Source organism: Protomyctophum parallelum (genome assembly GCF_964188405.1).
Source record: "Protomyctophum parallelum genome assembly, chromosome: 5".
NCBI classification, from domain to species: domain Eukaryota; kingdom Metazoa; phylum Chordata; class Actinopteri; order Myctophiformes; family Myctophidae; genus Protomyctophum; species Protomyctophum parallelum.
Genome location: NC_139702.1, coordinates 42,592,998 through 42,615,809, shown reverse-complemented (window position 1 = coordinate 42,615,809; position 22,812 = coordinate 42,592,998). Strand labels below are relative to the sequence as shown.

The window sequence follows — 22,812 nt, the reverse complement described above, 5'->3', positions numbered from 1 at the left end:
AAGAGAGAGATGGGGGGGGGGGGGAAGACAAGCAGCAAAGGTCACTGGAAATCGGGACTCGAACCCACGACACACTGTCAGGCTGCCTAGGTGCCTGGACTGCTAGGCCGGCCCAGGCATGCAGCTAAAGTGTTTTTTCCCTAAACTGAGTGGTGTTAAAAAAAAGGTTACAATGTTCTCTGAACAGAAACTACAAAATATACCTCAAAGGCAGACAATGATTTTGTACAGTGCCTGTGATCTATCCTACACTTCAATGGATTATATACTGTGTGTATTTTTTGTGTAAGAGTTTAATTCCAGAAGAAGTTTTTTTTTAATTATAGTATATTATAGTCTAGTATAGTGTCTGATGAGGCAAGAGAAAAAACACACCAACACCAATAAAATAATAAGCTCTCAGTCCAAACACTTTCTTTATAAGGAAGCATTTTCTATTTTCTTTTTTAAGTCAGCATTTGGTCTTCAGCCAGTACATTTATTGCATGCTCTCCCAGACTCCCACATTCCTGAACGTATTCCTCATCTCTCTTTGACTGTGAAACATGTTTCCATTGCAGTCTCCTTAAACTTCAATGCACACAGTAGAGTAGACTATACTGGTTGTAGTGTTTTGCTTACCAGAACAAGTAGTCTAAATTGACAATGAAGATGCCTCTATTTAAGTATGTTTTAGGTCTGAGACTTTTGCTCCAGAATAAAGTAGCTCTGTGGACTACTATTTTAAGACCTTTATTGATTCCACAGGGAAATTCAGTCACAAAAGACAGTACAGCAGTTAAGAAAGAACAAAAAGGCAACAAAGAAAGCTGGGTTTATCATCTGGCTCTCATTTGTTCAGAATGCCACAGTAATGCTCCTGGGGAACCATATACTACCAACTGTGTCAGTGGTCTTGAGTATATTTTATTGCAGTTATCACACCAGTGTGAAGTGAGGGCCGCTCTTATCATCGTACAGTACATCATCCATTCATTGTCAATGGGAATATAATTTAACGGCCTTCTGACAAAGGCCTGCAAGCCGAAACGCGTTTTTGTCTGGATTGACTGCTGTTGCAGATCCTCAACATTATTAAACAAGACTCTTACTACGACTGAGAGTGCGGATTTTATTCTCTTTCTATTTAATGTTTGTGTAAGACGAAAATCTACACTATAGTTGAATATAGGAGGGGCTAGTGCCCCTCAAAAATAGATAACATGTTTAGACAACTTGCCCTGCGTTGCCTATTGTTTATTGATTTTTGAGGGGTGCCAGCCCCTCCCACGTCTCGCTTTCGGATATTACGTCATATGGCAGCCAAGTCTATGGACTTTTTGATGTTTTTCTTTTTTAATCCATTCGTCCCTCCAAACAAGGGCATGAAGTCTACAATGTTAACCTTGTTCTCAATTCCAGTCTTAAATTATATAACTCTATGGCCTTACATTATCCACAATTCCACACAGTGTTTCCTAAACCTTTTACTTTTAGCTTGAGACTGATGATAAATTGTCACCTCACCATGCAATATTTTGTGAACTTGTAGATCTGCTATTTTCACTACTGGTTTGTTGTTTTTTATCTTCTGGAGAAAATTATAAATATTATTGTAATTGCAGGAGGTCGAGGCCCAAATTAAAAAGAGAGATTAGACATTTGCCCGAAACCCAAACTAGTGAAAATAGTAGCCCCGCTCGGAACCCTACGTACGTAAAGTTTCAGAAATTTGGATGACTTTACACGTAGGGTCCCGTGCCATCTCTCCCAAGCTAAATGTATGTGTACGTTTGTATGTATAACATAACATTTAGCTGAATTTTAGCTGAAAATAGCTGAATTATGGAGTAATTCGGGTCCTCACCGGGCATAGACCTCTACCATATTGACCAAAGTTCCTTCGGGCTTGGCCCCTTAATAAAAGCGAATGTGTGACAAATACAGAGGTACTTCGATCTGTCCCATTGTCAGTATGCCCAAGAAATGTGATGCTGATGGGTAGGCCTACCGTACAGCGGATACCGGAGAACTCGCCAGTTTACGGTACCAACCACAGCAAAGATTCTTCATCAATGTCTTCACCGTTATGCTAACATGCTGTCTGTCTTCATCAGTGTATGTCAAACTCACAGATAGTTCCTTTCCAAAGTGATCCAATTATTTTGTGCAATAAAATGGTCAGCTAGATGATGATAAAAAGGTGAGTGATAAGTAGGCCTACCATTTTAGGAATAGTTTAATAATGAATTACATGGTTTCGGTACTTTGGTGTTTAAACTTTTAGCATTCATACTTTCTTTAATGTTAACTCTAAACAACTATAACCTCTCTCAAACACATGAATCCTATCATCGATCTGGGCATGTCCATAATGACTGAATAAAATAGATCTTCAAGCTCACATACCAGAAGTCTAATTTCTGTTTTGGTATGTCTGGTCCATAGCCTTCTTCTGCTTCGAGCAGGTCAGAATCGAAGCAGAAGAACTAAGGCTATGGACCAGACCAGAGCTACTGTTTTGGGTCCCTCGGGCTAAAAGGTGGACAAGTCTCCAGTTTGCATATCTGGTCCAGAGCGGAATCGGATACAATGTATCCGATTACATCTTTGTTATGCGGATGCGGTAGGCGGGCTCTATGGACCGGATATGGAAAATGTATTTTCCTGGGCTTCCCGCGCGACAGTCTGCAGTAGGCTGGGTCAAGTAATGTTTTCGTTTTTGAACGACTGCGCGAGTTTGCAAAAACCAGGCTCTTAGAACGTCTATAGTAGTCCATAAGACCGTCCCATCAGCAGCCTGGTAAGTGTTGTTGTCATGTTAAGTAACGCGTTAATCGTTGAATGGCAGCATTCAGGAGGCAGATCAGATGTGGTACAGTCAGTGACACAGTGATACAGTTTATTTAACTAGCCTCTGGAACATGACTGTCATGTCAAGCATATATAAGCTATAAACTGTCAAGTGCGAGCGTCACCATGACCAATGTGATGTGAGCCATGGCTACATTTTATAAATATACATTGCTCTTTGCTTTATTTACGAGGGTTAGAGCTGCAAACCGAAACTTATCTACAAGACGGAGGATGTCACATATTTCTTATTACTTATTGCTATGGGGATTGAGGAAAACTTCCTCTTTGAATGTTGCTTTTTCTAGTAGCCTAGTGTTAGTCTCCATTGCGTGTGTTTTGGGTAAGTTATGGAAGCATTATGTAGGCTTAGGCTAATAGTACCCAAAACACGTCTCTTTAGAGTAGTGGTTTTCAAGCAGTGGTACGGGGACCACCAGTGGTCAGGTCATTGAGGGGGTCCCAGGTGTATGGTCCCCAGCTAAATGATGGAGAGTTCGTAGCCCTGGTCCAGTGTGTCAGCGAGTCTCTCACAGAATACGGCGAAGACTCGCTGACGCACTGGACCAGGGCTAGAGAGTTGGTAACCGAGTGGACCACTATAGATCTTTAACTGAGTCTTGAGTTTTCAACATTATTGTTAAACATCTAATTATTTCAGACAAAATCTTATCCAATATGAATGACAGCAAAATATTCACAAGTTTTGTGTCTGAGAAATGTGGCTCAAATGCTGAATTTTGGGCCTTGATATGAAAAGGGTCGAAAACCTGCACTTATTGTGGAGGTGGTCTCTCCAGCGTATCTCTACCCCCTTTGGTAATGTTTAGATGCTGGTGTTGGGTAGCTATAGGAGCACCTGCTGGTTGACCAGAGGTACTGACTGAAGATTCATTGTCACAAATTAGTTTATTTGAAAAACGTGAATTTCGTTTTTGTTGTGTTCAGCATGAGAAAGGGAAGAAAATGGGGGGGGGGCAAAGCAAGCAGAGAAAGAAAGAAAAACAGATAAACATGTCGAGGAGGGTATATTACAGGCAACAAGTTGATAACAGATATCTACAATACACATACCCGCTACATTCGACATAAGTTGCATAATTTGTCACAAACTCACAAAGGTGGGAGCACATCCGTAGGTCCGCATAGCAGCAGCTATGTACATGAGATTAGACATTAAGGTGCGAAAGAGTGTCATAACTCAAGTGCAATATCTCCCCTGGTGGTCGAAATCTGGTTTCTCATGCGGGAGAACCATGTTCAAATGCCAAGTTTAATTGATTGAACACTGAAGTATTTTCTGCTTAGTTGCCATGATGACTATCACTGTGGTGTTATGTAAAAAAAAAAGTAGAGTAACTTCTATCCAATTGAAATTGCTCCAAAAGCTAACCTTCCCCTCCACCATCAGTGGATTTGATTCAATGCTGGTTGCTTTTTTTTTATGTAGGTGAAGCTCGTTCTGTAAGACACGGTTGATCATCAGCTAAACACCTACATGATATTATGACTGACGTGAGACTGAAGAAGAGTGAAGAGCGACGGAGGAAGGTTGAGCTGCTGGCTCAGTCTTTCCAGAAGAGTCCTCTTCCCTCCTGCTACAAACCCAGACTGCAGCCCCAGCAGCCGTCCTCCGTGTGGAGACTGTTTCCTCGTCAGTGTCTGGCATTCAGCTTCGCTCAGAGCTGCAAAGAGGTAACGTTTACTAAAGCAATGAGCCACAAGAGGTGTGAGGTTACCTTGTATTTTATAATGGCGGAGCGGCGTGGTGAGGCACGAGACGTAGTCGAGTACCCTCTCAGACCCTTCTCAGTTTTAGAAACATTTGTTTACATTCTGTTCTCAGTTACAAATTGATAAAATGACATTGAGGATTTTACAATGTAGTTATCTTTTCCGTACCTCAGATATTACTTAAATTCTTGTGTGAATCGTTTGTAGTTGATCAAGAAAAGGTGTACGTCAAACTCAAACGTCATACATATAACTTTGTGCCCTCTATATCAGGATGTGCATGTTTTTGCGCTGGAAAAAGAAAATGCCTCCTTGGGTCAAAGGATGTATTTAGTCACCAGTTACACAGAGCTATGGCATTACTACAGGTATGTAACATTACTGCTGCATTATTACTACAGAAATCTTGTATGGGGTCCCACTCCCTACTCCCTAGCACAAAATAATGAGAGTCCACGGCCAAATACATATACTGTAAACTTTCACCAGGACTTACCAGCAGTCCCTGATGCATTGCTATGAGGTGATTCCGGAGGGGGCAGTTTGTAAGCTGTACTTTGACCTGGAATTTCATAGGCCCTCCAATAAAGGGCTTGATGGGAAATCAATGGTGTCCTCTCTTATCCAGGTAAGCTATTGTTCAGAACCTTTATCCACAATGTACAGTAGCCAAATACCACCTTCCCTATCTTCAAACTGAGCCAGATAAACATTGAGCATTCATTAGTCTTTGCTTTGTGTGTTGTCAGTATGTTTGTGATAAGCTGTTGGAGGTTTATGGCATTGCATGCTCTGGAGAAGATGTCCTGAATCTAGACTCCAGTACAGAGGACAAGTTCAGCCGTCACCTTATCTTCATCCTACCAAATGCAGTTTTCAAAGACAACATACATGTTGGTATGTCATGTTATACACATTCATTGTAGCCTAAAATGCAAATACCAAGTATAATTTGATACGGTTGAAAATGCTTGATTCAGAGGGAGAGTAGTCTTGCGGGCCAGACTGTTCCCACAAATTCCAAATGCTCCCGCCATAAGGTCTCTGGAGCAATGGAAGCTCTGAAGGTAAAGCAGATGTGACACTGCCTACTTCCGTTTCGTCTTTACAGTCTAACAAATTAGTCTTAATTAATATAAATCGAAATAATTGAAGCCCATATAGCTTGCTGCTTATCAGAAATGGGAATGTAAATTTAAAATATACTTTTGTGAACTGAAATGACAAACCGATGACTACTTCCTTTCTCTGCGTTCATGAGGTGTAGTTCCAGACTATATAGCATTCAAGAGGTGTATTTCCAGACTCTATATAGCATTCAGGAGGTGTAGTTCCAGATTCTATAGAGCATTCAGGAGGTGTAGTTCCAGACTCTATATAGCATTCACGAAGTGTAGTTCCAGACTCTATAGCATTCAGGGAATGTGGAATAGTTGCCTGAGACAGGTACTAGGAGGAGATCTTTGATATTCCTGCAGGGAAAATCGGTTTCAGCTTCTCCCAGCTGATCAAGTGTCTTGATCAGGTACAATTCGACACTGGGGCATTGAACCGGGGACTCTTATTTTCCAGACAGCCAGTGTCTACCTATTCAGCTACCGCATGACCACCCATTAAGTTGATGTTGCTACATGTTTGTTAAAACACTTCATTCACTCTGTGATTTACCTAATATTCTCTCCAATATTCACTTTAGGTCGATTCATCCATGCCATTCTACGACCAGTTCTGATTACCTCTAAAAGAGGAAGTCAGTCGGATGTTGGTGTGAAATCAGTGGCAGAGGGAACTGGAACACAGTATGTTCTTTAGTTTGTAAATCTAACTTAACATAACAGCTGTAATGACTCGTATACACAGACACGTATTTGTATATTGTATATGCACACATAGGGTACAGCAGCTGTTCTCAAAGTTGGGGTCTGGGAGGCTGTGGGCTGTGGTCGTTGAGAGGGTTCCAGGTGGTCCCCAACAAAATGAGTTAATATAGCACAAAAATCAATTGAACCACTTTAAAGGGATATTTCACTTTAAAAAAATGTTGGCCCCCTCATGTTATTTGGATGAGTCACTTAGGAATCAATCAAGAACAAGTGTTTTCGATGAGTATCATGGTTAAAATGAAGTTTGAAGTTACAGTGGGTTAGTATAGGAACGGGGCGTGTCTGATAAAATTAATATCAAATATCTAAATACTGAATAAAGCAACTTAAAAACTGTCCGGGTGCTCCCTGAGTAGACAATAAATGGACCCAAAAATATTTTGAAAGTGAAATATCCCTTTTACATCGGTGCAAAGCGATGTGTTGTGAAATTGCAGATTGGCTATTTTCCAAACATCTTGAAATATTTAACGTTTTAAGCCTGAGGAAGGTCGCAAGACCGAAACGTTGCTCAATAAAATTGCTCTGAACTAGCAAATGGCAGTGTGCGGATGTCCCTTCCTTCACGTTTTAACAACACAAATCTTGTAGGATGGCCCTGTCACGAAATACTTCCGTTCCGCGGCCTAATACATATTCATTTGAGGGTCCTTGACATGGAAAAGTGTGAGCAGTAAGACAACTCCTCAAGAAGTTTGTTTATCGACAGTGGAGGAAAACCTGTTCCCACGGAGATGGAGAATCCACAGGCTAAGAGGTGGAAACCAAACGAAACAGATCTCGGCTTCCTTGTGGTGAAAAACAAAGATGGACAAGAATGTCTCTTTGTAGATCTTGGTAAAAGATATTTGACATTTGTTTTGTTGTTGAATTAATTGTGTAAAACTTGCCAGGATGTCCTTTTTGAATTTGTAACCATTTGCATAAACAGGTGTATATACCAAGAACAGAAACTTTCGACTCTACAAATCATCAAAGGTTGGAAAGAATGCTGCGTTCAGTGTTGCAGAGGACAATACGTTTGTCGCCAAGCTTGAAAGGAACATTTCTGCAGAAGAACGCCTATTCTTGTCTTCCTTAGTCTGCAATGTGAGGTACAATGATGATCACACTTATCCAGTTTCGTTATTATTTTAACCACTTAAATAGTATACTTGGTCAAACTAATGCTTAGTTCACTCGGGTTGGCTCTGTACTTGGTCTGCTCACAACACATACTGTTTTGACTGAATATTCACCCTAATACGGATGCTAGGGTTAACAGACCTTCTGCATTGGATACTATGCTTATGTCACCAGGTACACCGGTCAGAGAATTCTTACATCGGACATTTCTGACACTGAGGAATCTAGAACAAGGATGCCTTGTCAACAAAGCTCAACAAACATTTCATGTAATATTAAATTGAGTATATTTTCAGTAATACTCGCCTTACTGGATGTGTAGAATTTACAATGCTTTCTTCTCATTCCTCGCCGACAGGTGCATTGGATGGCCACCAGTTCTCTCCCTATCAAGAAGTGGACACATTTGTTCTCACTGTGATTAAAAAGGATGGGATACAAGGAAGTATGTGCTTTCTATATAGACTATTGTTGTATCAGAGTATAGGTCACTAGCAAACATTTCCCATTTCCCCCCCTTAATAGGCATAAGGCGATGGAACTACTTTGTCTCTGAACAACTGCTGGTCTATGACATCCTGAAATACCGCTGGTGTGAGAACATAGACAGGTTCCATAAAAGCAATAACATCATGTGAGTCTACTCTTATTCATGTCATGTACAAGAGCTTGTTTTACCTTTGAGTGCTCCATCTATATATATTCTTTGGTCTTTTCTGTAGGATTCTTGTGGATCTCAAAGAAGAAGTCTGGTACCAGAAGTGTCACGATCCTGCTTGCAAGAATTTCAGATCCTCAAGTATGGAGTGGCTTTAAGGGTTGTTACCGTTTGTCAAAGCCTCTATTCTCCACTATTCTTCGCCTATTGATATGCAACATCTACAGTAAATTCAGTTCAGCTATTCCGAAACAGAGAAATTGGTTGTGCATTCCACAAGACTTTAGGGCAGTCCTCGATATTGGGACAGTGATATTTCTTTCTGTCTCGCTCATACTGAACATTGAATTTAGATTTCCTCAGACGTATCAGTATGCAGATATATCTGATCTGGCTATGCAAGACAAGCACTAATGTTATTAAAACCTGTTCCTGCTCAGGTTACCAACTACCACTGGACATCTGCATAAGCCACCTCATGACAAAGGTTTGTTTCTTTAATTTCAGCAAGTTGAACAAAGCACCAGTGTCTGGGAATCTTAACCAGCTTTGTTTGAAATCCTCAAAAACTGTTCTTTGTGAAATAAAACAATATTGTCATTGTCCCATTTTCTTTTTTACGACAGGACGAGCAGCACCAGGCGTATTTGATAGACGATGTTGGTAACATTGAGCTCAGTCAGGCATCGGGCCAAGCCTTACAAAGCACAACACATCTAGAAGAGGTGGCTGAGGTTTTGGAAGATGGAGCAGATGACAAGGCCTACTTTGAAGCAATGCAAGAGTATGAGAGGAGCACAGACTATACAGAGATGGTCTCGGATCAGCTTCTGCTCCAATGCGTGGAGGAGTTTGAGTCCAATTAGCAGGTTTCAGATCAGCTTCTGCCCAATGTACGAGTCTGGTTAGCAGGTGTTGAGTGCTACATTTAGTGTCACTGGGCGTTGCTGACAATTATTAAGACTGTAACTTAAGGACGATTTATATAAAAAGAGCTGAACATTTATTGAATATATTTTGTTGAAAGTCATAAAGCATAACAACCATATTGTGAAACAAGACATTTAATAGAAGTGGTTATTTGGTACAGTTGAGTAAGATATATTTAAATGTTTTGCCCAAGCACAAAACACTTGTCCTCTACAGTTTGGACCCCTTATTGTTAAATAACTTTAGAAATGGGCATGACTGATTGGCATACAGTGGTGTTACACCCAGCTTCATTCTATAATATTGTGAGATCCTTGCAATTGTAGTGGAGGTCATGAGTTGTTTGGAGATAAACCGTCAAGTAAGGATGGCTTGAACAATCAATTACATTGCCTTGAAACATTACATGGCCTCTATGAGATAAAAACCCTTTTAATAATGCACAAAAGAATATGCACAGTGATAACAATTCAGTTCAGAGTTCACAAAGTAGTTCTGCTTTTCTCAAGATGCCAAAAATATATAATTTCTTGTCCAAGGCAGTCTGTAACACTTTTGATTACACATGTAAAATCCTGTTAAAAACAAAAAACAGCAAATAAATGAACTGCTAATATGCAGAGAGAAAAGGGTCAAAATGTTTAGAGCCCTGCCTGATGCATTGCATATGTATGTGTGTGCGTGCATATATATATGCCATTTTATTTTTTGGATGACATCAGTAACTGCAATCATGCAGCTGCTGTATCCCAATCATCCATAGATAACGGGTTCAAAAATACCAGTTCTACAAGCTCACAACTCGATGGGTTGTGCAATTTATGGCAAAATATTGGTCAAAACATTGATTATCGGTGGTCTAGGTACTCTAGGACTAAAAAATGTAATGTAAATTGAAATGAGAGACCAACAAAATACATACTATGATGTTGCTCACCTACAAGGAAGATTAAACTGCAACATCAAATTGTTATCCATAAATACATCAAACATTTGATGGTGAAAGACATTTGAATCATCACTGGCTCTGAGCACATTTACATTGAGATCGCAGTCACAGTATTAAACTTATTTCTGTACAGTGACCCTTTTAATAAAGGAGAGACAAGCCATAAAGTATATGGACCACAACATTACCATAAGAAAATTTTACTTATTTCAGTCCAACTTGTCTTGTAACAGTCAACATCTCACAAGTAACCCTGTTAAATCATGCTAAACAAACAATTCTGCTATCGACTACACTGAAATGTCTAGATGACAAATGGCACCTCTTGCTTACACATTCAAATCCTCCGTTAATTTAACACTGAGCATGTATAGATTTTTACATAACAGGATTTGACTGTGTACAGCATCAAGAACCATGGGAATGCAGAAAATGTCTAATGCATTATCGGCCATTATACAAATAGATTTTCTCTTCAGACATACTATTTACAGGTTCAATGATGACATTAAATATAAACTTAAATATGAATCCAAAATATTAAATACAATTTTATATAAATAGCCAATGTTTGTCTTTGTTGTGGGAGAAAAATGTTTGTGGCAGTGGCAAGTTTGTAAATTCTAAACAAAAAGCAAAGAGTAAAAACAAAAAAGGCTGGCCGTTTCTGACCAGGCGACATAGTGAAAATGGAGTTGGCGAGAGGGCCTTTCTGTGTGGAGTTTACATGTTCTCCCCGTGTCCCCTAGGGTAGGTACCCTCACAAAAAACATGCAGTAATCCTGGTCTCTAAACTACCTCCCCCTAGCCAGCCAGGGCACCGGCACCTGATGGAGGGTAAAGGATCTGGTGGGAATAACGTGTTCTTTCCACGTGTTACGTCCTAGCGGTGAAAAGAAGCAGCTTGGACTCCTCATGCATGAGGTCAGTCGGCTGCCCTCCCCAGGTTGGCAGAGGAAGTGTAGCACCCAGGATTACATTAGATCATTGACACTGGGTGAAAAAATGGTTTGCAAAATCATGGAATAAAAATGTAGTAAAAAAAAAAAGAATGCAGTTAAGGCATCAATGAGGCACATGTCTCCTTGTTTGCTAAACCTCTTCTCCCAAGATGAGTTACAAATGGCATTAACATGTTTCTGGTACTGGGACAAGCCATTTACTACAATGGACATAGAGGATATTGTTCCCCAAAGAAAACGAGATAGGGATAAAGCAGGCTAACCTGTGATTCCAAGTTTGTGTGACATTATCCGGTTAGATGGCAATCCACACAAATCAACTTACTGGTGGATGAGGAATATCCATTCAGGATTTAGGTTTCAAATGATTGTCATCATTCCCTTAATCCATCACCAGGACTCACATCTTAATGTTTGCATAGAGAGCATCGATCTGCTCTCTAAAGTGGCTGCGAATCTCATTCCTCTTGGCCTTCAAAGTCGGGGTCAGCAGACCATTTTGCACAGAAAACATTTCTGTTTGCAGTACAATGTCCCTCACCTGCAGAGAAGATGATACACAATGTTGTCATATGCATAAGTGAGTAGTTTACTCAAGTAAATACACAATAACATTAATTACCTGTTCAAAAGACTTAAGTCCCCCTTCTTTCCCCAACATCTGAAGGTCCTCCATAATGGCCTGCTTTATATCCTAAAATAGTCGTGACAAACAGTCAGATTGAAGTATGTAACAATGCTTATATACCAAGAACATTCGGATCATTATGATGATAAATATAACCTTGTTTTTGCAGAGTTCAGAGTAGGATCCCTCAATCCCTCTTTTCTGGGCCCAACCAGGTAAAAAGTCAGGATCAGGTACCACTATGCCCACCAGGCATGCCTTAAAACAGTGACATTATACACTATATTACAATCTGCATTAACCTGCCCAAATGTATTAGTACCCAATAATATTTAATAATGTTAAATAATATTCAGATAACAACATTGCTCACCTGCAAGCTGTCACCATGAACAAACACTTGAGCCACTGGATCACTACGATTGTAGATATTTTCAATTTTCTCAGGGGCAATGTATTCACCTTGGGCCAGCTTAAAAATGTGCTTCTTTCTATCAATGATCTTCAATGTGCCATTCTGCAAAATAGTGGGGAGGGTCATTGAAATAATAAGGGCTGCAATTGGTGTTGTTGACAAAGGTATGAAAGGTTCAACCATCTAATCTGACTGAACTGGTTATGATCGTACCACACTACATGTAAACAATGCCAAATTATTCAACCATAGAAATCTAATTTGAATCAAATATTTGTCAGGTCCAAGGAAAATACGACAATCCAGTCTCCTCTGCTTTCATAGAAATGCTTACAGGTAGCCACTTCCCAATGTCTCCTGTGTGCAGCCAGCCATCCTGGTCAATCGCCTCAGCAGTTTTCTCTGGGTCTTGTAGGTATCCTTGGAATACGTTTGGTCCTTTAACACACACCTAGCAAGCAAAGATATATCATAAAATAAATGACATACAATATGTACAGTACATGACATGCTGTAGAAGCAGCATGCCAGTTTAGCTGTAACCTAAACAAGTAAAAAGTTCAGAGCAGTGATTTCTTACATTGTAAAATAACTTTTGAGATGCCATTACAATCTGGCTAAAGCTCTACAATTTCTAACCTCCCTGCTTTTGCTACTCATATTTGTCATTGTTTTTTCTGTTGTGATTTCAATAAATCGACCTCCTGTTGTGGCCCTACAGTAACCCTCTCTCTGACTGGTCATTCATTGTTGTACAAGGGTGAGAGTGAGTATGTGAAAGTGGTGCTTGTCTTGTGTTAAGTTCCCATATTCATTTATTTCATGGCTAACCAAACCACACATCCTCACCTCGCCCTCCCCATTGGCTGCCAGGTAGTTCATTTCAGCCACATCCATCAGCTTGATAGAATTGCAGGGTAGAGGAGGCCCAACATGACCTGAAACATTATAGCAGTCAAGACAATATGGTATCAATTAACACAACTTGATTAAGCAACACTGACATTTTAGTTTTCCACAACTGCATACTGTGTAATTGTGCTCATCTGCAGTAATATCTCATGACTTGCAGCAACAATGAGACAATATTGATGTAATTACCTGCTGTCCAGTCCCCAGGCATTGACATGGAGCATCCTGCTGTGCATTCAGTCTGGCCATAACCTTCATAAAACTGGGATGAAGTAGGACATGTTCCCAAGTTACATTTAGACACAATCACCTATGAAAAGGAGTGACAACAAAAGAGGAACAGGCAGACATGCTAACCTGACAGCCGAGGGCAGCCCGCAGGAAAGCCAGGACGGTTGGGGACACTGGGGCAGCTCCTGTAATCATGAGCCTCACACGGCCACCCAGGCTAGCCTGATAAGAGCAACCAAACAAGAACAATCTAAGATCTCATTTCAATTTCACAAATCATGAAGACACTGGTGTGTGAAGGTCATTTATTTTAATGCAATGTAAAACTCCACAGAACGCAACAGCTTCTCGTGTCAAACGCTTTTATTTCTCCAGGAAAAAATAAGCAATTCTTGTGACATGGTGGAGTTAACAGACTAGATGTATGCTTTCAAGTTTCAATCATATCGTGATGCATTTAAAGATTAACCTTGGGATGGTAAAAATGACTTTTACCTGAACTTTATTAAAGATGAGTTTATCCCAAATGCTGTCCGTTCTGACTATGCCACTTCTAAGCTCCGCTTGCTTCCTCCGAGTGGCAAAGTCCAGCAACCATCGCTTGAGCGGCGTGTTGGCCTGGCCAAATATCTGGGAAGAAGTTACAAAACGTGTAAAGGTTTAAAGTGAATCGTACACAGTGAAATGTAAATTTATTCATCTGTACCTCCCAAGAGCGACCCCAACATGTCCATTTAATTACATTTGTAGTCTCTCCGAGATAAATTAACAGAGTATTTTACTTTGTAATGCCATCGTGCCGATAAGGAAACATGGATCTTTGTCTGACCTTATCAAACATGCGGTTGAGAAGACGCGGGACAACGGGGAAGACCGTTGGCTGCAGGGCCTTTAAATCGTCCATCAGCAGACGGATGTCCCCCTGGAAGTAGCCTATTCTTCCACCATGGATCAGGATGACACCCTGAGTTAAATGGTTAACGGTGTTATTTCCTCACTCATGAGTGTTGTCATTTTAGGCCACAAGAGGGCACTGTTCTGCAAATAATGTGTGTGTGTGTGTGTGTGTGTGTGTGTGTGTGTGTGTGTGTGTGTGTGTGTGTGTGTGTGTGTGTGTGTGTGTGTGTGTGTGTGTGTGTGTGTGTGTGTGTGTGTGTACTGCCATGAGTCATGACTGAGCCTGAAAATGTTCTTATTGACAGACAATCAAGTTATCTTGAATCACAAATATTACCAATAGATCTGTACATCTTTTAATGTTATATAATAATGTCTGTAGCCTATTACAGTTAACAGCACCTCCTCCAAGCAGAACAGTTGTATGTTTATGCAAGAATATGCCATACTGGCCACCATGTAAACATTTTGAGTTTGCATGTAAACACACACACACACACACATCATCCCCATGATATTTCAGGGCAAATCAGCTAAAAAAATAACATACCTCCACAACCCGCTCAAACATGTGTGCTAGAGGGAGATATGACATATGAATATCATGTACGTTCAGCATGCAGTGCACCTGTGGAAGACACAAAAACACATGCACACAACACACAGCACACACACACACACAGTCACACAGGTCAAGCAAGGCATACCTCTACAACCCTCTCAAACATATGGGCCAAAGGAAGGAAGGAGATGAGTACATCTGTATTACTGGGCTCGAGAATACCCTGGATCACACACACACAAGTAAAGACAAATGAAGAGTAGGAACAGAGAAGACAAGACATGGGAAAATGACAACCAACTACTGAGCTGGATGTTTGTCTCAGCATGCATTCAGCAGTGTAATATTAATAAGAATAACAGAAAACCTTTCACAACTTATGACATGTCAAAACAAAAGTTCCAAAAATAGCAGAAATAGCTCATCTACAAGCTCACAATGCGTTGCAGCTTGTAGATTGGCTATTTTCTCTGTTCATACAAGCAATTATATAGGGCTTAAGTGGTTATCATTTGAAAAGAAAAAAAGTGGGCTGAGTACAGAATCTGAAACCCAAGGTAAGATTCTGAATAGGGTAAATGTAATAACATAATTTATATGAATAAAGCTCTCACGTCTTTTGTTTACCTCTGTTATTCTAATGAAAGCTGCAGTGTTGGAGATGACATTTCCATGGGTAAGTATTGCACCCTTTGGGTTTCCTGTGAAGAAAACAGTCAATCAACCTTTATTTATATAGCACATTTAAGCCCATCACACACCGTCTGCGACCGCCGCGCGTCAAAACAGCCGCCTCCATTATTTTCAATGAACCTATCGCACACCGGCGGCGTCCGACGCGCGCTGGCGCCTCGCCTGGCGCGCCGATAGAACCAGTTCTATTTTCCAGGTGGCGCCGCGCAGCAACGCGCCGCGCCGCGTCGGACGGAGCCGTTGTGTGTTGGGCTTTACACAACCGAAATTGACCAAAGTGCTTCACAGTAGATAAAGTAAACATGGTAAAAAAAATTACATCAAGAAAGTGATAGAATAAAAGAAGTATACGTATTAAACCATTAAAATCAGACAGCATTAAAAGCAAATTATACGTAACCATTTCGATCAGACATTAAACGCCAGAGAGAAAAAAGGTGAGAAAAAGGTGAGGGACTTAAAAATCTCAATGGATTCGGCAGCTCTAACAGTAGTTAAATCGTACTGATATTAAAATGAAAATAGTAGAGCTCATAACACATTGCAACGTGATGCGTTGTGGGTCTTTGACAAAGGATTGCTGTAGTAGAGGGAGAAAATGTGGGGCCAAAGATAGACCCTTGAGAGTCACCAGTCAACAAAAGGAAATGTATATATGGTTCACGTTGTTAAGTTACTATGGCGTATGTGAATATAAACTCCGTACCTGTGGTTCCACTGGTAAAGCAGATTAATGCAAGGTCTTCTGGTCTAGGTGGCTGTCACCAGATAACGAACAAATCAGAAAATGAAACCATTAAACCCATACCAACAACATGTGTTAGTAAATTGCTTAAATGAATTGCTGTACTAATGTATAACAAGTGCTGAAGTCTAGTGCAAGTCAATATAAACCATAATATACTATCGTCCTTTTAGGACAGATCACATTAAAATTGATAGTCAAAATGAAAATATGATTGCTTCACCCTAGATGGATTTGAGCTGATGTTCTCATTTCTTTACTTCAGTTAAAATACTGTTTAAGTAAAGGCCAAGTATCAGACGAGTTTTATTTTCCCCTCAAAAGGCCCAGACTGCCAAGGACGAGTTAGACGAGCCTTAGGTTTTTATTGATCAAGTTAGATCGCGCTCTTCACTACCGTATGAATAGCTCTCAGTAGGTGATCGATAAACAGGAAATTAACCGGAAGCCATTGTTTTACTTCCGGTTTACAGCCCATGAGTTTCTGTTCTTCAAAAGAATTAAGCAGAAGCTAAACTCAGTGAGAAATAATTCTGGCATTCAATAATTTAAATACTGTTCAAGAAAAGTATGTTAAATACCATTTAAGTACAGTCTGTTAAATAATGTTAAAAAATAAAGCAAGACTTTTGGCACACCTACAATGAGACAGGTATGCGAAGCCCAGTCCACACCAAGGATGCGTAACTCCTCTCGTTGCAACTCGCATCCAGTTGCAGCGGTCTGAATTGACCCGTTGCAGGTCGGTTTGGGGATTCTGTTTGCTAGTGGTTGCAGTTGCAACTTATTGCATTGCGAATCATTGGTGTACACTGGACTTAAGAGAAGACCAAGGGCCGATTAACAGAAGAAAAAACAACTGTACACGCCTTCAAATGCAAATGCAAATGCAAAAAAAAAAAAAAACAGTGTGTCAGTCAAACTTACATCTGGATTCTCATGGTTGGCTTCACCAATCGCCTGGGAAGACAAACAATTACCATACAATAAAACGTTTTGACTAATATGACTCAAGTCAACATCTTTTATAATATATTTGTGACATTTCAGACTTTAATTGGGAATAAAGAACAGGCTAAGTCCTAGCTATGATATTTTAGACCCATTCACAATATTTACTTTAAATATCTGGTTCAAAGTCGTGAAACAGTTCAGAATGGAGAGGACAATCAGGGTGTTGAGGTGGCCCGCTTACGATCCAGATTTCAAGCCTGGTGTGTATGATCAAACTTTCAGGATCGAAAGGTGTGAGTGAAGCCCTATACATCTAAGATACAACAATGTTGCATGGTAGATGTAAACAAAGGGTAAGTGTCATGGCCGCCCCAATGCATTTCCAATGGAAGTCACATGGTTTGACACAACATCTTTGTTGTACGGCTTTCGGCTGTGGTTCGACTGCCCCCCTCCCCCTCATACAACTAAAATGTTGTGTCAAACCATGTGACTTCCATTGGAAATTAATTGCGAGCTTGCATCAGTCAATAAGTCTCATGCATCAGCTATACATCAATCTGTTGTGAAGGTGTGAGTCAGGCCTTAGACTACAAGAGGATAAGTTCTATAAAAAGTGGGAAAAGTGGGATCTCTTCTCTCAGCCTAGCGATAATACATGAGGATTTCAATGAATGTATCTTGCAATATGAAAAATGCAGCCTTGTTTTTTTTTTTGTCTTTCTCCTTTTTTCGCATTGTCTTTTTTTTTTTTTTTCATCAATAAAAATTAAGTGAAAACATTTGTGACATGAGAAATAATAAAAACTAAAATGAATATATGCAATAAAACAAATGAATAAATAGTAACAACAAAATCCTGCAATCAAATCAGTCTAATTGCCCTCACCTCAAACGCACTCAGGCTAAGAACCTCAATGCCACATTTCTGCCCCTGAGACACCAGTTCACCGTCAAAGGCCTCCATGAGGACAATGGCTTTTACTGTGTGCTGCTTTCCACTGACACAGTCAAAAATGAGCCTAGCCTTCTCCGGTACATCACAGATCACAGTGGAGATGTTAGCTGGAATCACAAAGAACCATATTGAATTGACCTAGATCAAAAGCTCAACAACAATAGAAGACAGGGTAATATGTGATCAGACTCTAGATGGTGTAGTGCTTTGCGAGAAAGATTTCATGGTGCCCTCTAAAAATACCTTTGTCAATAATATAGCCAATGGCTTCTGTGCCTAGTGTGTCATACAGTGGAACTGCCACAAGGGAGTACGTGTAACAGGCCAGCTCTGAAATCGTCCACTGAAAAAGACAACATGGATCAGTAACACGTGTACATTAAGTATTAATGTAAGATATTGTTGTTGTCGGGCAGAAACCTCTTATCTCCATTACTTTGTGTTCTTCCGTAAATGAATGGCCTACTTGATCATAGTCATACCACCAACTACAGCGTCATACAAAAGCATCAAAAGTAGCAGCAGATACAAGCTCGAAACACGAAGCATCTTGTTTTGAGCTTTTAGATCTGCTACTTTTGAAGCTTTTGAATTGTGAAGTAACAGTTTGGGACATATGAGGTTTTCACCCGACAGACGATATACAGTACTATAGTCTGTAGCTACACACAAAAAGCCATCAAGATCTAAGGTAAAATCTTGAACAATATCTAACCAGTAAAATGGAACAATGATTTGTAGTAAAGGCAACAATCAATAACAAGTTAGCAAGAATTGAAGAGCTATACATGACCAGACATGACACACATCAACATTCCAGAATATGCCTGACAACAAAGCAGGTTCATGTTTCATTAAGAGGCTTAACGGTCACAAGCTTTGGGGAACATTTGTGGTTCAGGATGTTGTTCCTGCTGTCACACATAAATATTCCTAAAAGTTTGTCTTTTTTCCAAATTTTCCATTTGATACAATCATTTTTTTCAGCTGATGCAAGTAGCCCACAGCAATAAGAAAAGCAAGAGTTTAGGAAAGGAGTTGAGTTGAAAGTAAAAATTCAACAAAGCTCCTTTTATTTGTAGTAATCTTACCTCTGGCCTATTCTGGCCAAAAATGCCAATATTTTTGTCTCCTGCCTTAGAGTGGCCTCTGTGCAGTAGAGCAGAGCCGACATTCTCTGCTCTGTCGGCCACCTTGACAAAGAGATCAAATAACTTCATTTTCCAACATGTATGGTAGGGTTGGGTGAATTTACCAAGACTATCAAAACCAATACAGACATAACTGAGGAGCAAGGTTTTGAGTGGTGCAGAGCTTTGTGTGTCCCTGGGTCCCTGTGTCCCTGGCTGGCTGGGTCTGTCTGAGCACGAAATTACGTTTGGTTGGTTTTCACAACCAAGTGTCACTGTTGCGCAGTCTAACACACACACACACACACATTAACTACGATGATTTTGGGTGTGACAGTACAGTACAGTAGAGGGACCCCCTGGGGACCCCCACATGGTAACTAATTTCTCAACCGTTCGGACAGGGGGCAGCTCGCCGGAACTGGGCCGACATCCTGGGCGTGTTCCTGTGGGTCTGGAAGTTCCGGGGACCCCCACACAGAGTTGTACCACTCAGTTCACACGTGTGATTTAAAACAAATATATACACAGTATATATTCATTTCTTATATACACATGAAAATCCATTAGACGGATTAATCAATAACCATTCAAGTCCTGTATTATAGCTCAGAACGTGTCGCATTACGACACCTTGTGAACTTGTAGATCTGCTATTTTCATTATTTAAAAAAATAAGCGTGGTATTGATTTGATCGCCCAGCCCTAATGTATGGTACAGTATGATGACTTTTACATTATTTCCGTACTTGCAGTATATATTCAAGTCTCAGTCAGATACCAGTTTCCCTTATCGTATCTCACCTCTCTGTATGATAACCACTCATAAGGCTGGTTGGGTTTTCTTGATCCTAGGCATGGTCCATTGTCTGTGGAGCAAAAAGAAAATTGCACTAAATGAATTATCAAAAAGTTATAACATTATTAACCACTTACTCTAAGCTCTTCGTCTTTATACTTCATTGTATGACACAGCGAAAACAATCTGCAAGCTCGCAATTCTTCCCGTTGCAATGCAGTATTTTGCCATGTTAAATTTCTTATTCATTTAGTGGACATTGTTGTTTGTTGAGAGAACAGTTCTTACTTGACACCCGTATCCCTCGTAGAAACACCTCATACATGGTTTTAGCATCACTGTAGTAGTAAACCATGGGTTTGTCGCTGTCGTTCAAAAGGGACCTCCGCGCAAATCCTTCACCCTGCGGGGAAAATTAATTGTTAAGAATGGTTTACTACTACTTACTCGCTTAAAAGAGGTTTTCGATAACAGAAACACATTTCTGACCATTTCTGCACAGATATGCATTTCATGTTTTCCTTTACAGTGTATTAAGGTTCAAGGTTGTATTGTTACATCTTGTGTACAGGTACATAAGAGTAAAACTTATGGTTTGTTTTTCTTATCGTTATTTGGTTTGGCTTCCTTCAGACAATGCAGCAGCATAGATAATAAAGAATAGTGAATAGTGATACAAATTCACTTCGGTCAAAAATGGTCTAAACCTCAGATCAAATAAAAGATGTCTTGCTTTCTTTGGTCCCTGGTCGTGGAACGACCTGCAGATTAGACTAAAATTGGCCTTGAAAGTACAATTGAGGCGTTTTAAAAGGATCACCTCTTACATACACATATTCGGACAGGTACTAGCCTCTAGGTTAGGCTCATATATGTATTCACTTAAAATAAAATAATGTAGCACTTTGCCCTTTTTGCGTCTCTTAGGGTTGTACCTCTTTGTAGATTCCTATTGTATTTTTAGGTATTCTGGAGGATAAACATGGATGTATTACTCTGTCTGTATTCTGTAATGTCATGTATTGTCGTAGCACTGATGTGTAATTGTATTTCTGCCTCTTGGCCAGTTCCCACTCGTAAAAGAGATTTCTCTGTGTTTTTACTGGTTAAATACAAGATTTAAAAATATTTAGAATCATAATCAAGAGCTTCAAGATTCAAGAGCATCGTCAAATCAAATGTATAGTCTTGGTATATTGTATCATAATCTTTCGACCGTGGTCGAGATCATGGACTTCACAATGCCACACCAGACTTCCCGGTCCTTCATTGCCATCCCTAGTTCCTGCTTACTGATGCATGTGTCCCTAGTGATGACATCAGGGAACGACTGTTTTCTACCTCTGGTCTGCCTTGAGGCAGGATTCCAGAGAAGGGAAGATATAACCTCATTATCAGCTCTGTAGCAGTGGCCAGCAAACTGTGTTCTTCTGGATTGGACGAGTGAAGAAACACAGGGAAGGTTGCCGTATATTAGATTAGTCAATGGGTGGCTCTTCCAAGAGAGATTTTGCGCTCTCATTAGAAGGCGGGTGTAAGTGCCATCTAGCCGTTTCTCCAATTTCTTTGAAAGTGTCCATGTCTCTGAGCCATAGAGTAGAATCGGCTCGACGGTCGTCCTAAATATTTTTACTTTGAATCTCTTACTAAGCTGGGACTACCAGATCTTATGCATGTCATTGCAGGCTGACCAGGCCATACCCTTCCTAGTTTGAAAGTCCTGTTTCACGATCACAGGATCGGCGTCAACCCACAGAGCCTAGCCACACACCAGATTGTTCTACGTCCCAGTCCCGTCAGTGTTAGTTCCAGAGCAACGGATTGTGTTGCCCTGGTCTTTCCCTAATGGGACTGATCGAGGGTAGCTACTGGGACGTAAGTCGGGACTTGATCACCCGGTCAGTGAGGGGTATGATGTTGTGAGACCCGAAACCCTGATGACCTCGGGATACATCACTGAGGATATGTCATGTCATAGTTATATTTTTTGATTTGATTTATTTATTAGATCCCCATTAGCTTACTGTGAGTCACAGCAGCTACTCTTCCTGGGGTCTTAAACATATCATCATCAAAAACATTTCTTCTATATTATTACATACATTCACATCCAACATTCATCCAACACAACAATACAACACAAAACAACTCATGATCGCTCTACTACATTTGATAGCTAGCTCCACAGTACAATCCAATCTTCAACATTGATAGTAAAGTAAATCTACATTATAATGGGATATATAGCTCATATGCATCTCTTTCACATCTCTTGAGTGTACAAAAACAACTTCAGCTTCTTCTTAAAACTCATAGTTATCCTCATAAACAACAAACATAGGTAATGAGTTCCATGCCGCCATTGCTCTGTAGTGAACTGTTCTTTGTTTAATAATTTGTTCTACATGAAGGAAGCAGGAAACGACCCTCTGATGACTGCCGAGTAAAATAATGGTGTGTATCTGAGAATAATGATAAATTATTATAAATTATTGCTGGGGTTTTAGTTGTGATGATGTTTTTCACAAAACACGGTAATGAATAATTCAATCCATATAGGTATTTGGCATAGAAATGGAGGAATTACATTTATCTCACAGCCCCAGAAAGTAAAAAACTAATAAAACAGTGTTCAATTGAACGATAATTAAAATTGTAGCTATCATTTTATAATGGACGATTTACTTTTCAGGCAAGTGGGCATGACCTTTGGGCAAGTAGAACATGACCTGTACTTGACCGACAGGCAAGTTCATGCCTCCGAGACCTTATAATGTCAACCCTTGGTTCACTGCTCACCTCAAATTATATCAAG

The 22,812-nt window shown here is 40.1% G+C and overlaps 2 protein-coding genes across 6 annotated transcripts in view; one reads left to right on the top strand and one right to left on the bottom strand.

The window, feature by feature from the left end:
• Positions 1-2,672: 2,672 nt before the first annotated feature.
• On the top strand, positions 2,673-9,756 carry primpol (primase and polymerase (DNA-directed)). The gene is made up of 14 exons (XM_083765264.1): positions 2,673-2,786; positions 4,283-4,527; positions 4,840-4,934; positions 5,056-5,194; positions 5,316-5,463; positions 6,263-6,365; positions 7,159-7,286; positions 7,381-7,543; positions 7,749-7,843; positions 7,933-8,019; positions 8,100-8,208; positions 8,297-8,373; positions 8,673-8,719; positions 8,859-9,756. The coding sequence occupies exons 2-14, from the start codon at positions 4,339-4,341 to the stop codon at positions 9,096-9,098; spliced, it is 1,620 nt and encodes a 539-aa protein (XP_083621390.1). The 5' UTR covers positions 2,673-2,786; positions 4,283-4,338; the 3' UTR covers positions 9,099-9,756.
• acsl1a (acyl-CoA synthetase long chain family member 1a) overlaps positions 9,572-22,812 on the bottom strand; it is a 29,624-nt gene continuing 16,383 nt past the window's right edge. For 4 of the 5 annotated variants that reach the window (XM_083765258.1, XM_083765262.1, XM_083765259.1 and 1 more), the window contains exons 3-21: positions 20,286-20,400; positions 20,003-20,067; positions 19,160-19,261; positions 18,312-18,411; positions 18,000-18,175; positions 17,084-17,116; positions 16,118-16,169; positions 15,346-15,419; positions 14,864-14,941; positions 14,089-14,223; positions 13,755-13,889; positions 13,386-13,481; positions 13,218-13,290; positions 12,966-13,054; positions 12,451-12,567; positions 12,075-12,218; positions 11,858-11,959; positions 11,696-11,767; positions 9,572-11,614 (exon numbers count right to left, since the gene is read on the bottom strand). In XM_083765258.1, coding sequence (XP_083621384.1) covers positions 11,474-11,614; positions 11,696-11,767; positions 11,858-11,959; positions 12,075-12,218; positions 12,451-12,567; positions 12,966-13,054; positions 13,218-13,290; positions 13,386-13,481; positions 13,755-13,889; positions 14,089-14,223; positions 14,864-14,941; positions 15,346-15,419; positions 16,118-16,169; positions 17,084-17,116; positions 18,000-18,175; positions 18,312-18,411; positions 19,160-19,261; positions 20,003-20,067; positions 20,286-20,400 — 1,899 coding nt within the window. In that variant the 3' untranslated portion in view covers positions 9,572-11,473. Of the gene's footprint in view, positions 11,615-11,695; positions 11,768-11,857; positions 11,960-12,074; positions 12,219-12,450; positions 12,568-12,965; positions 13,055-13,217; positions 13,291-13,385; positions 13,482-13,754; positions 13,890-14,088; positions 14,224-14,706; positions 14,785-14,863; positions 14,942-15,345; positions 15,420-16,117; positions 16,170-17,083; positions 17,117-17,999; positions 18,176-18,311; positions 18,412-19,159; positions 19,262-20,002; positions 20,068-20,285; positions 20,401-22,812 lie in introns of all 5 variants that reach the window. The other variant, XM_083765260.1, reaches the window with a different exon arrangement.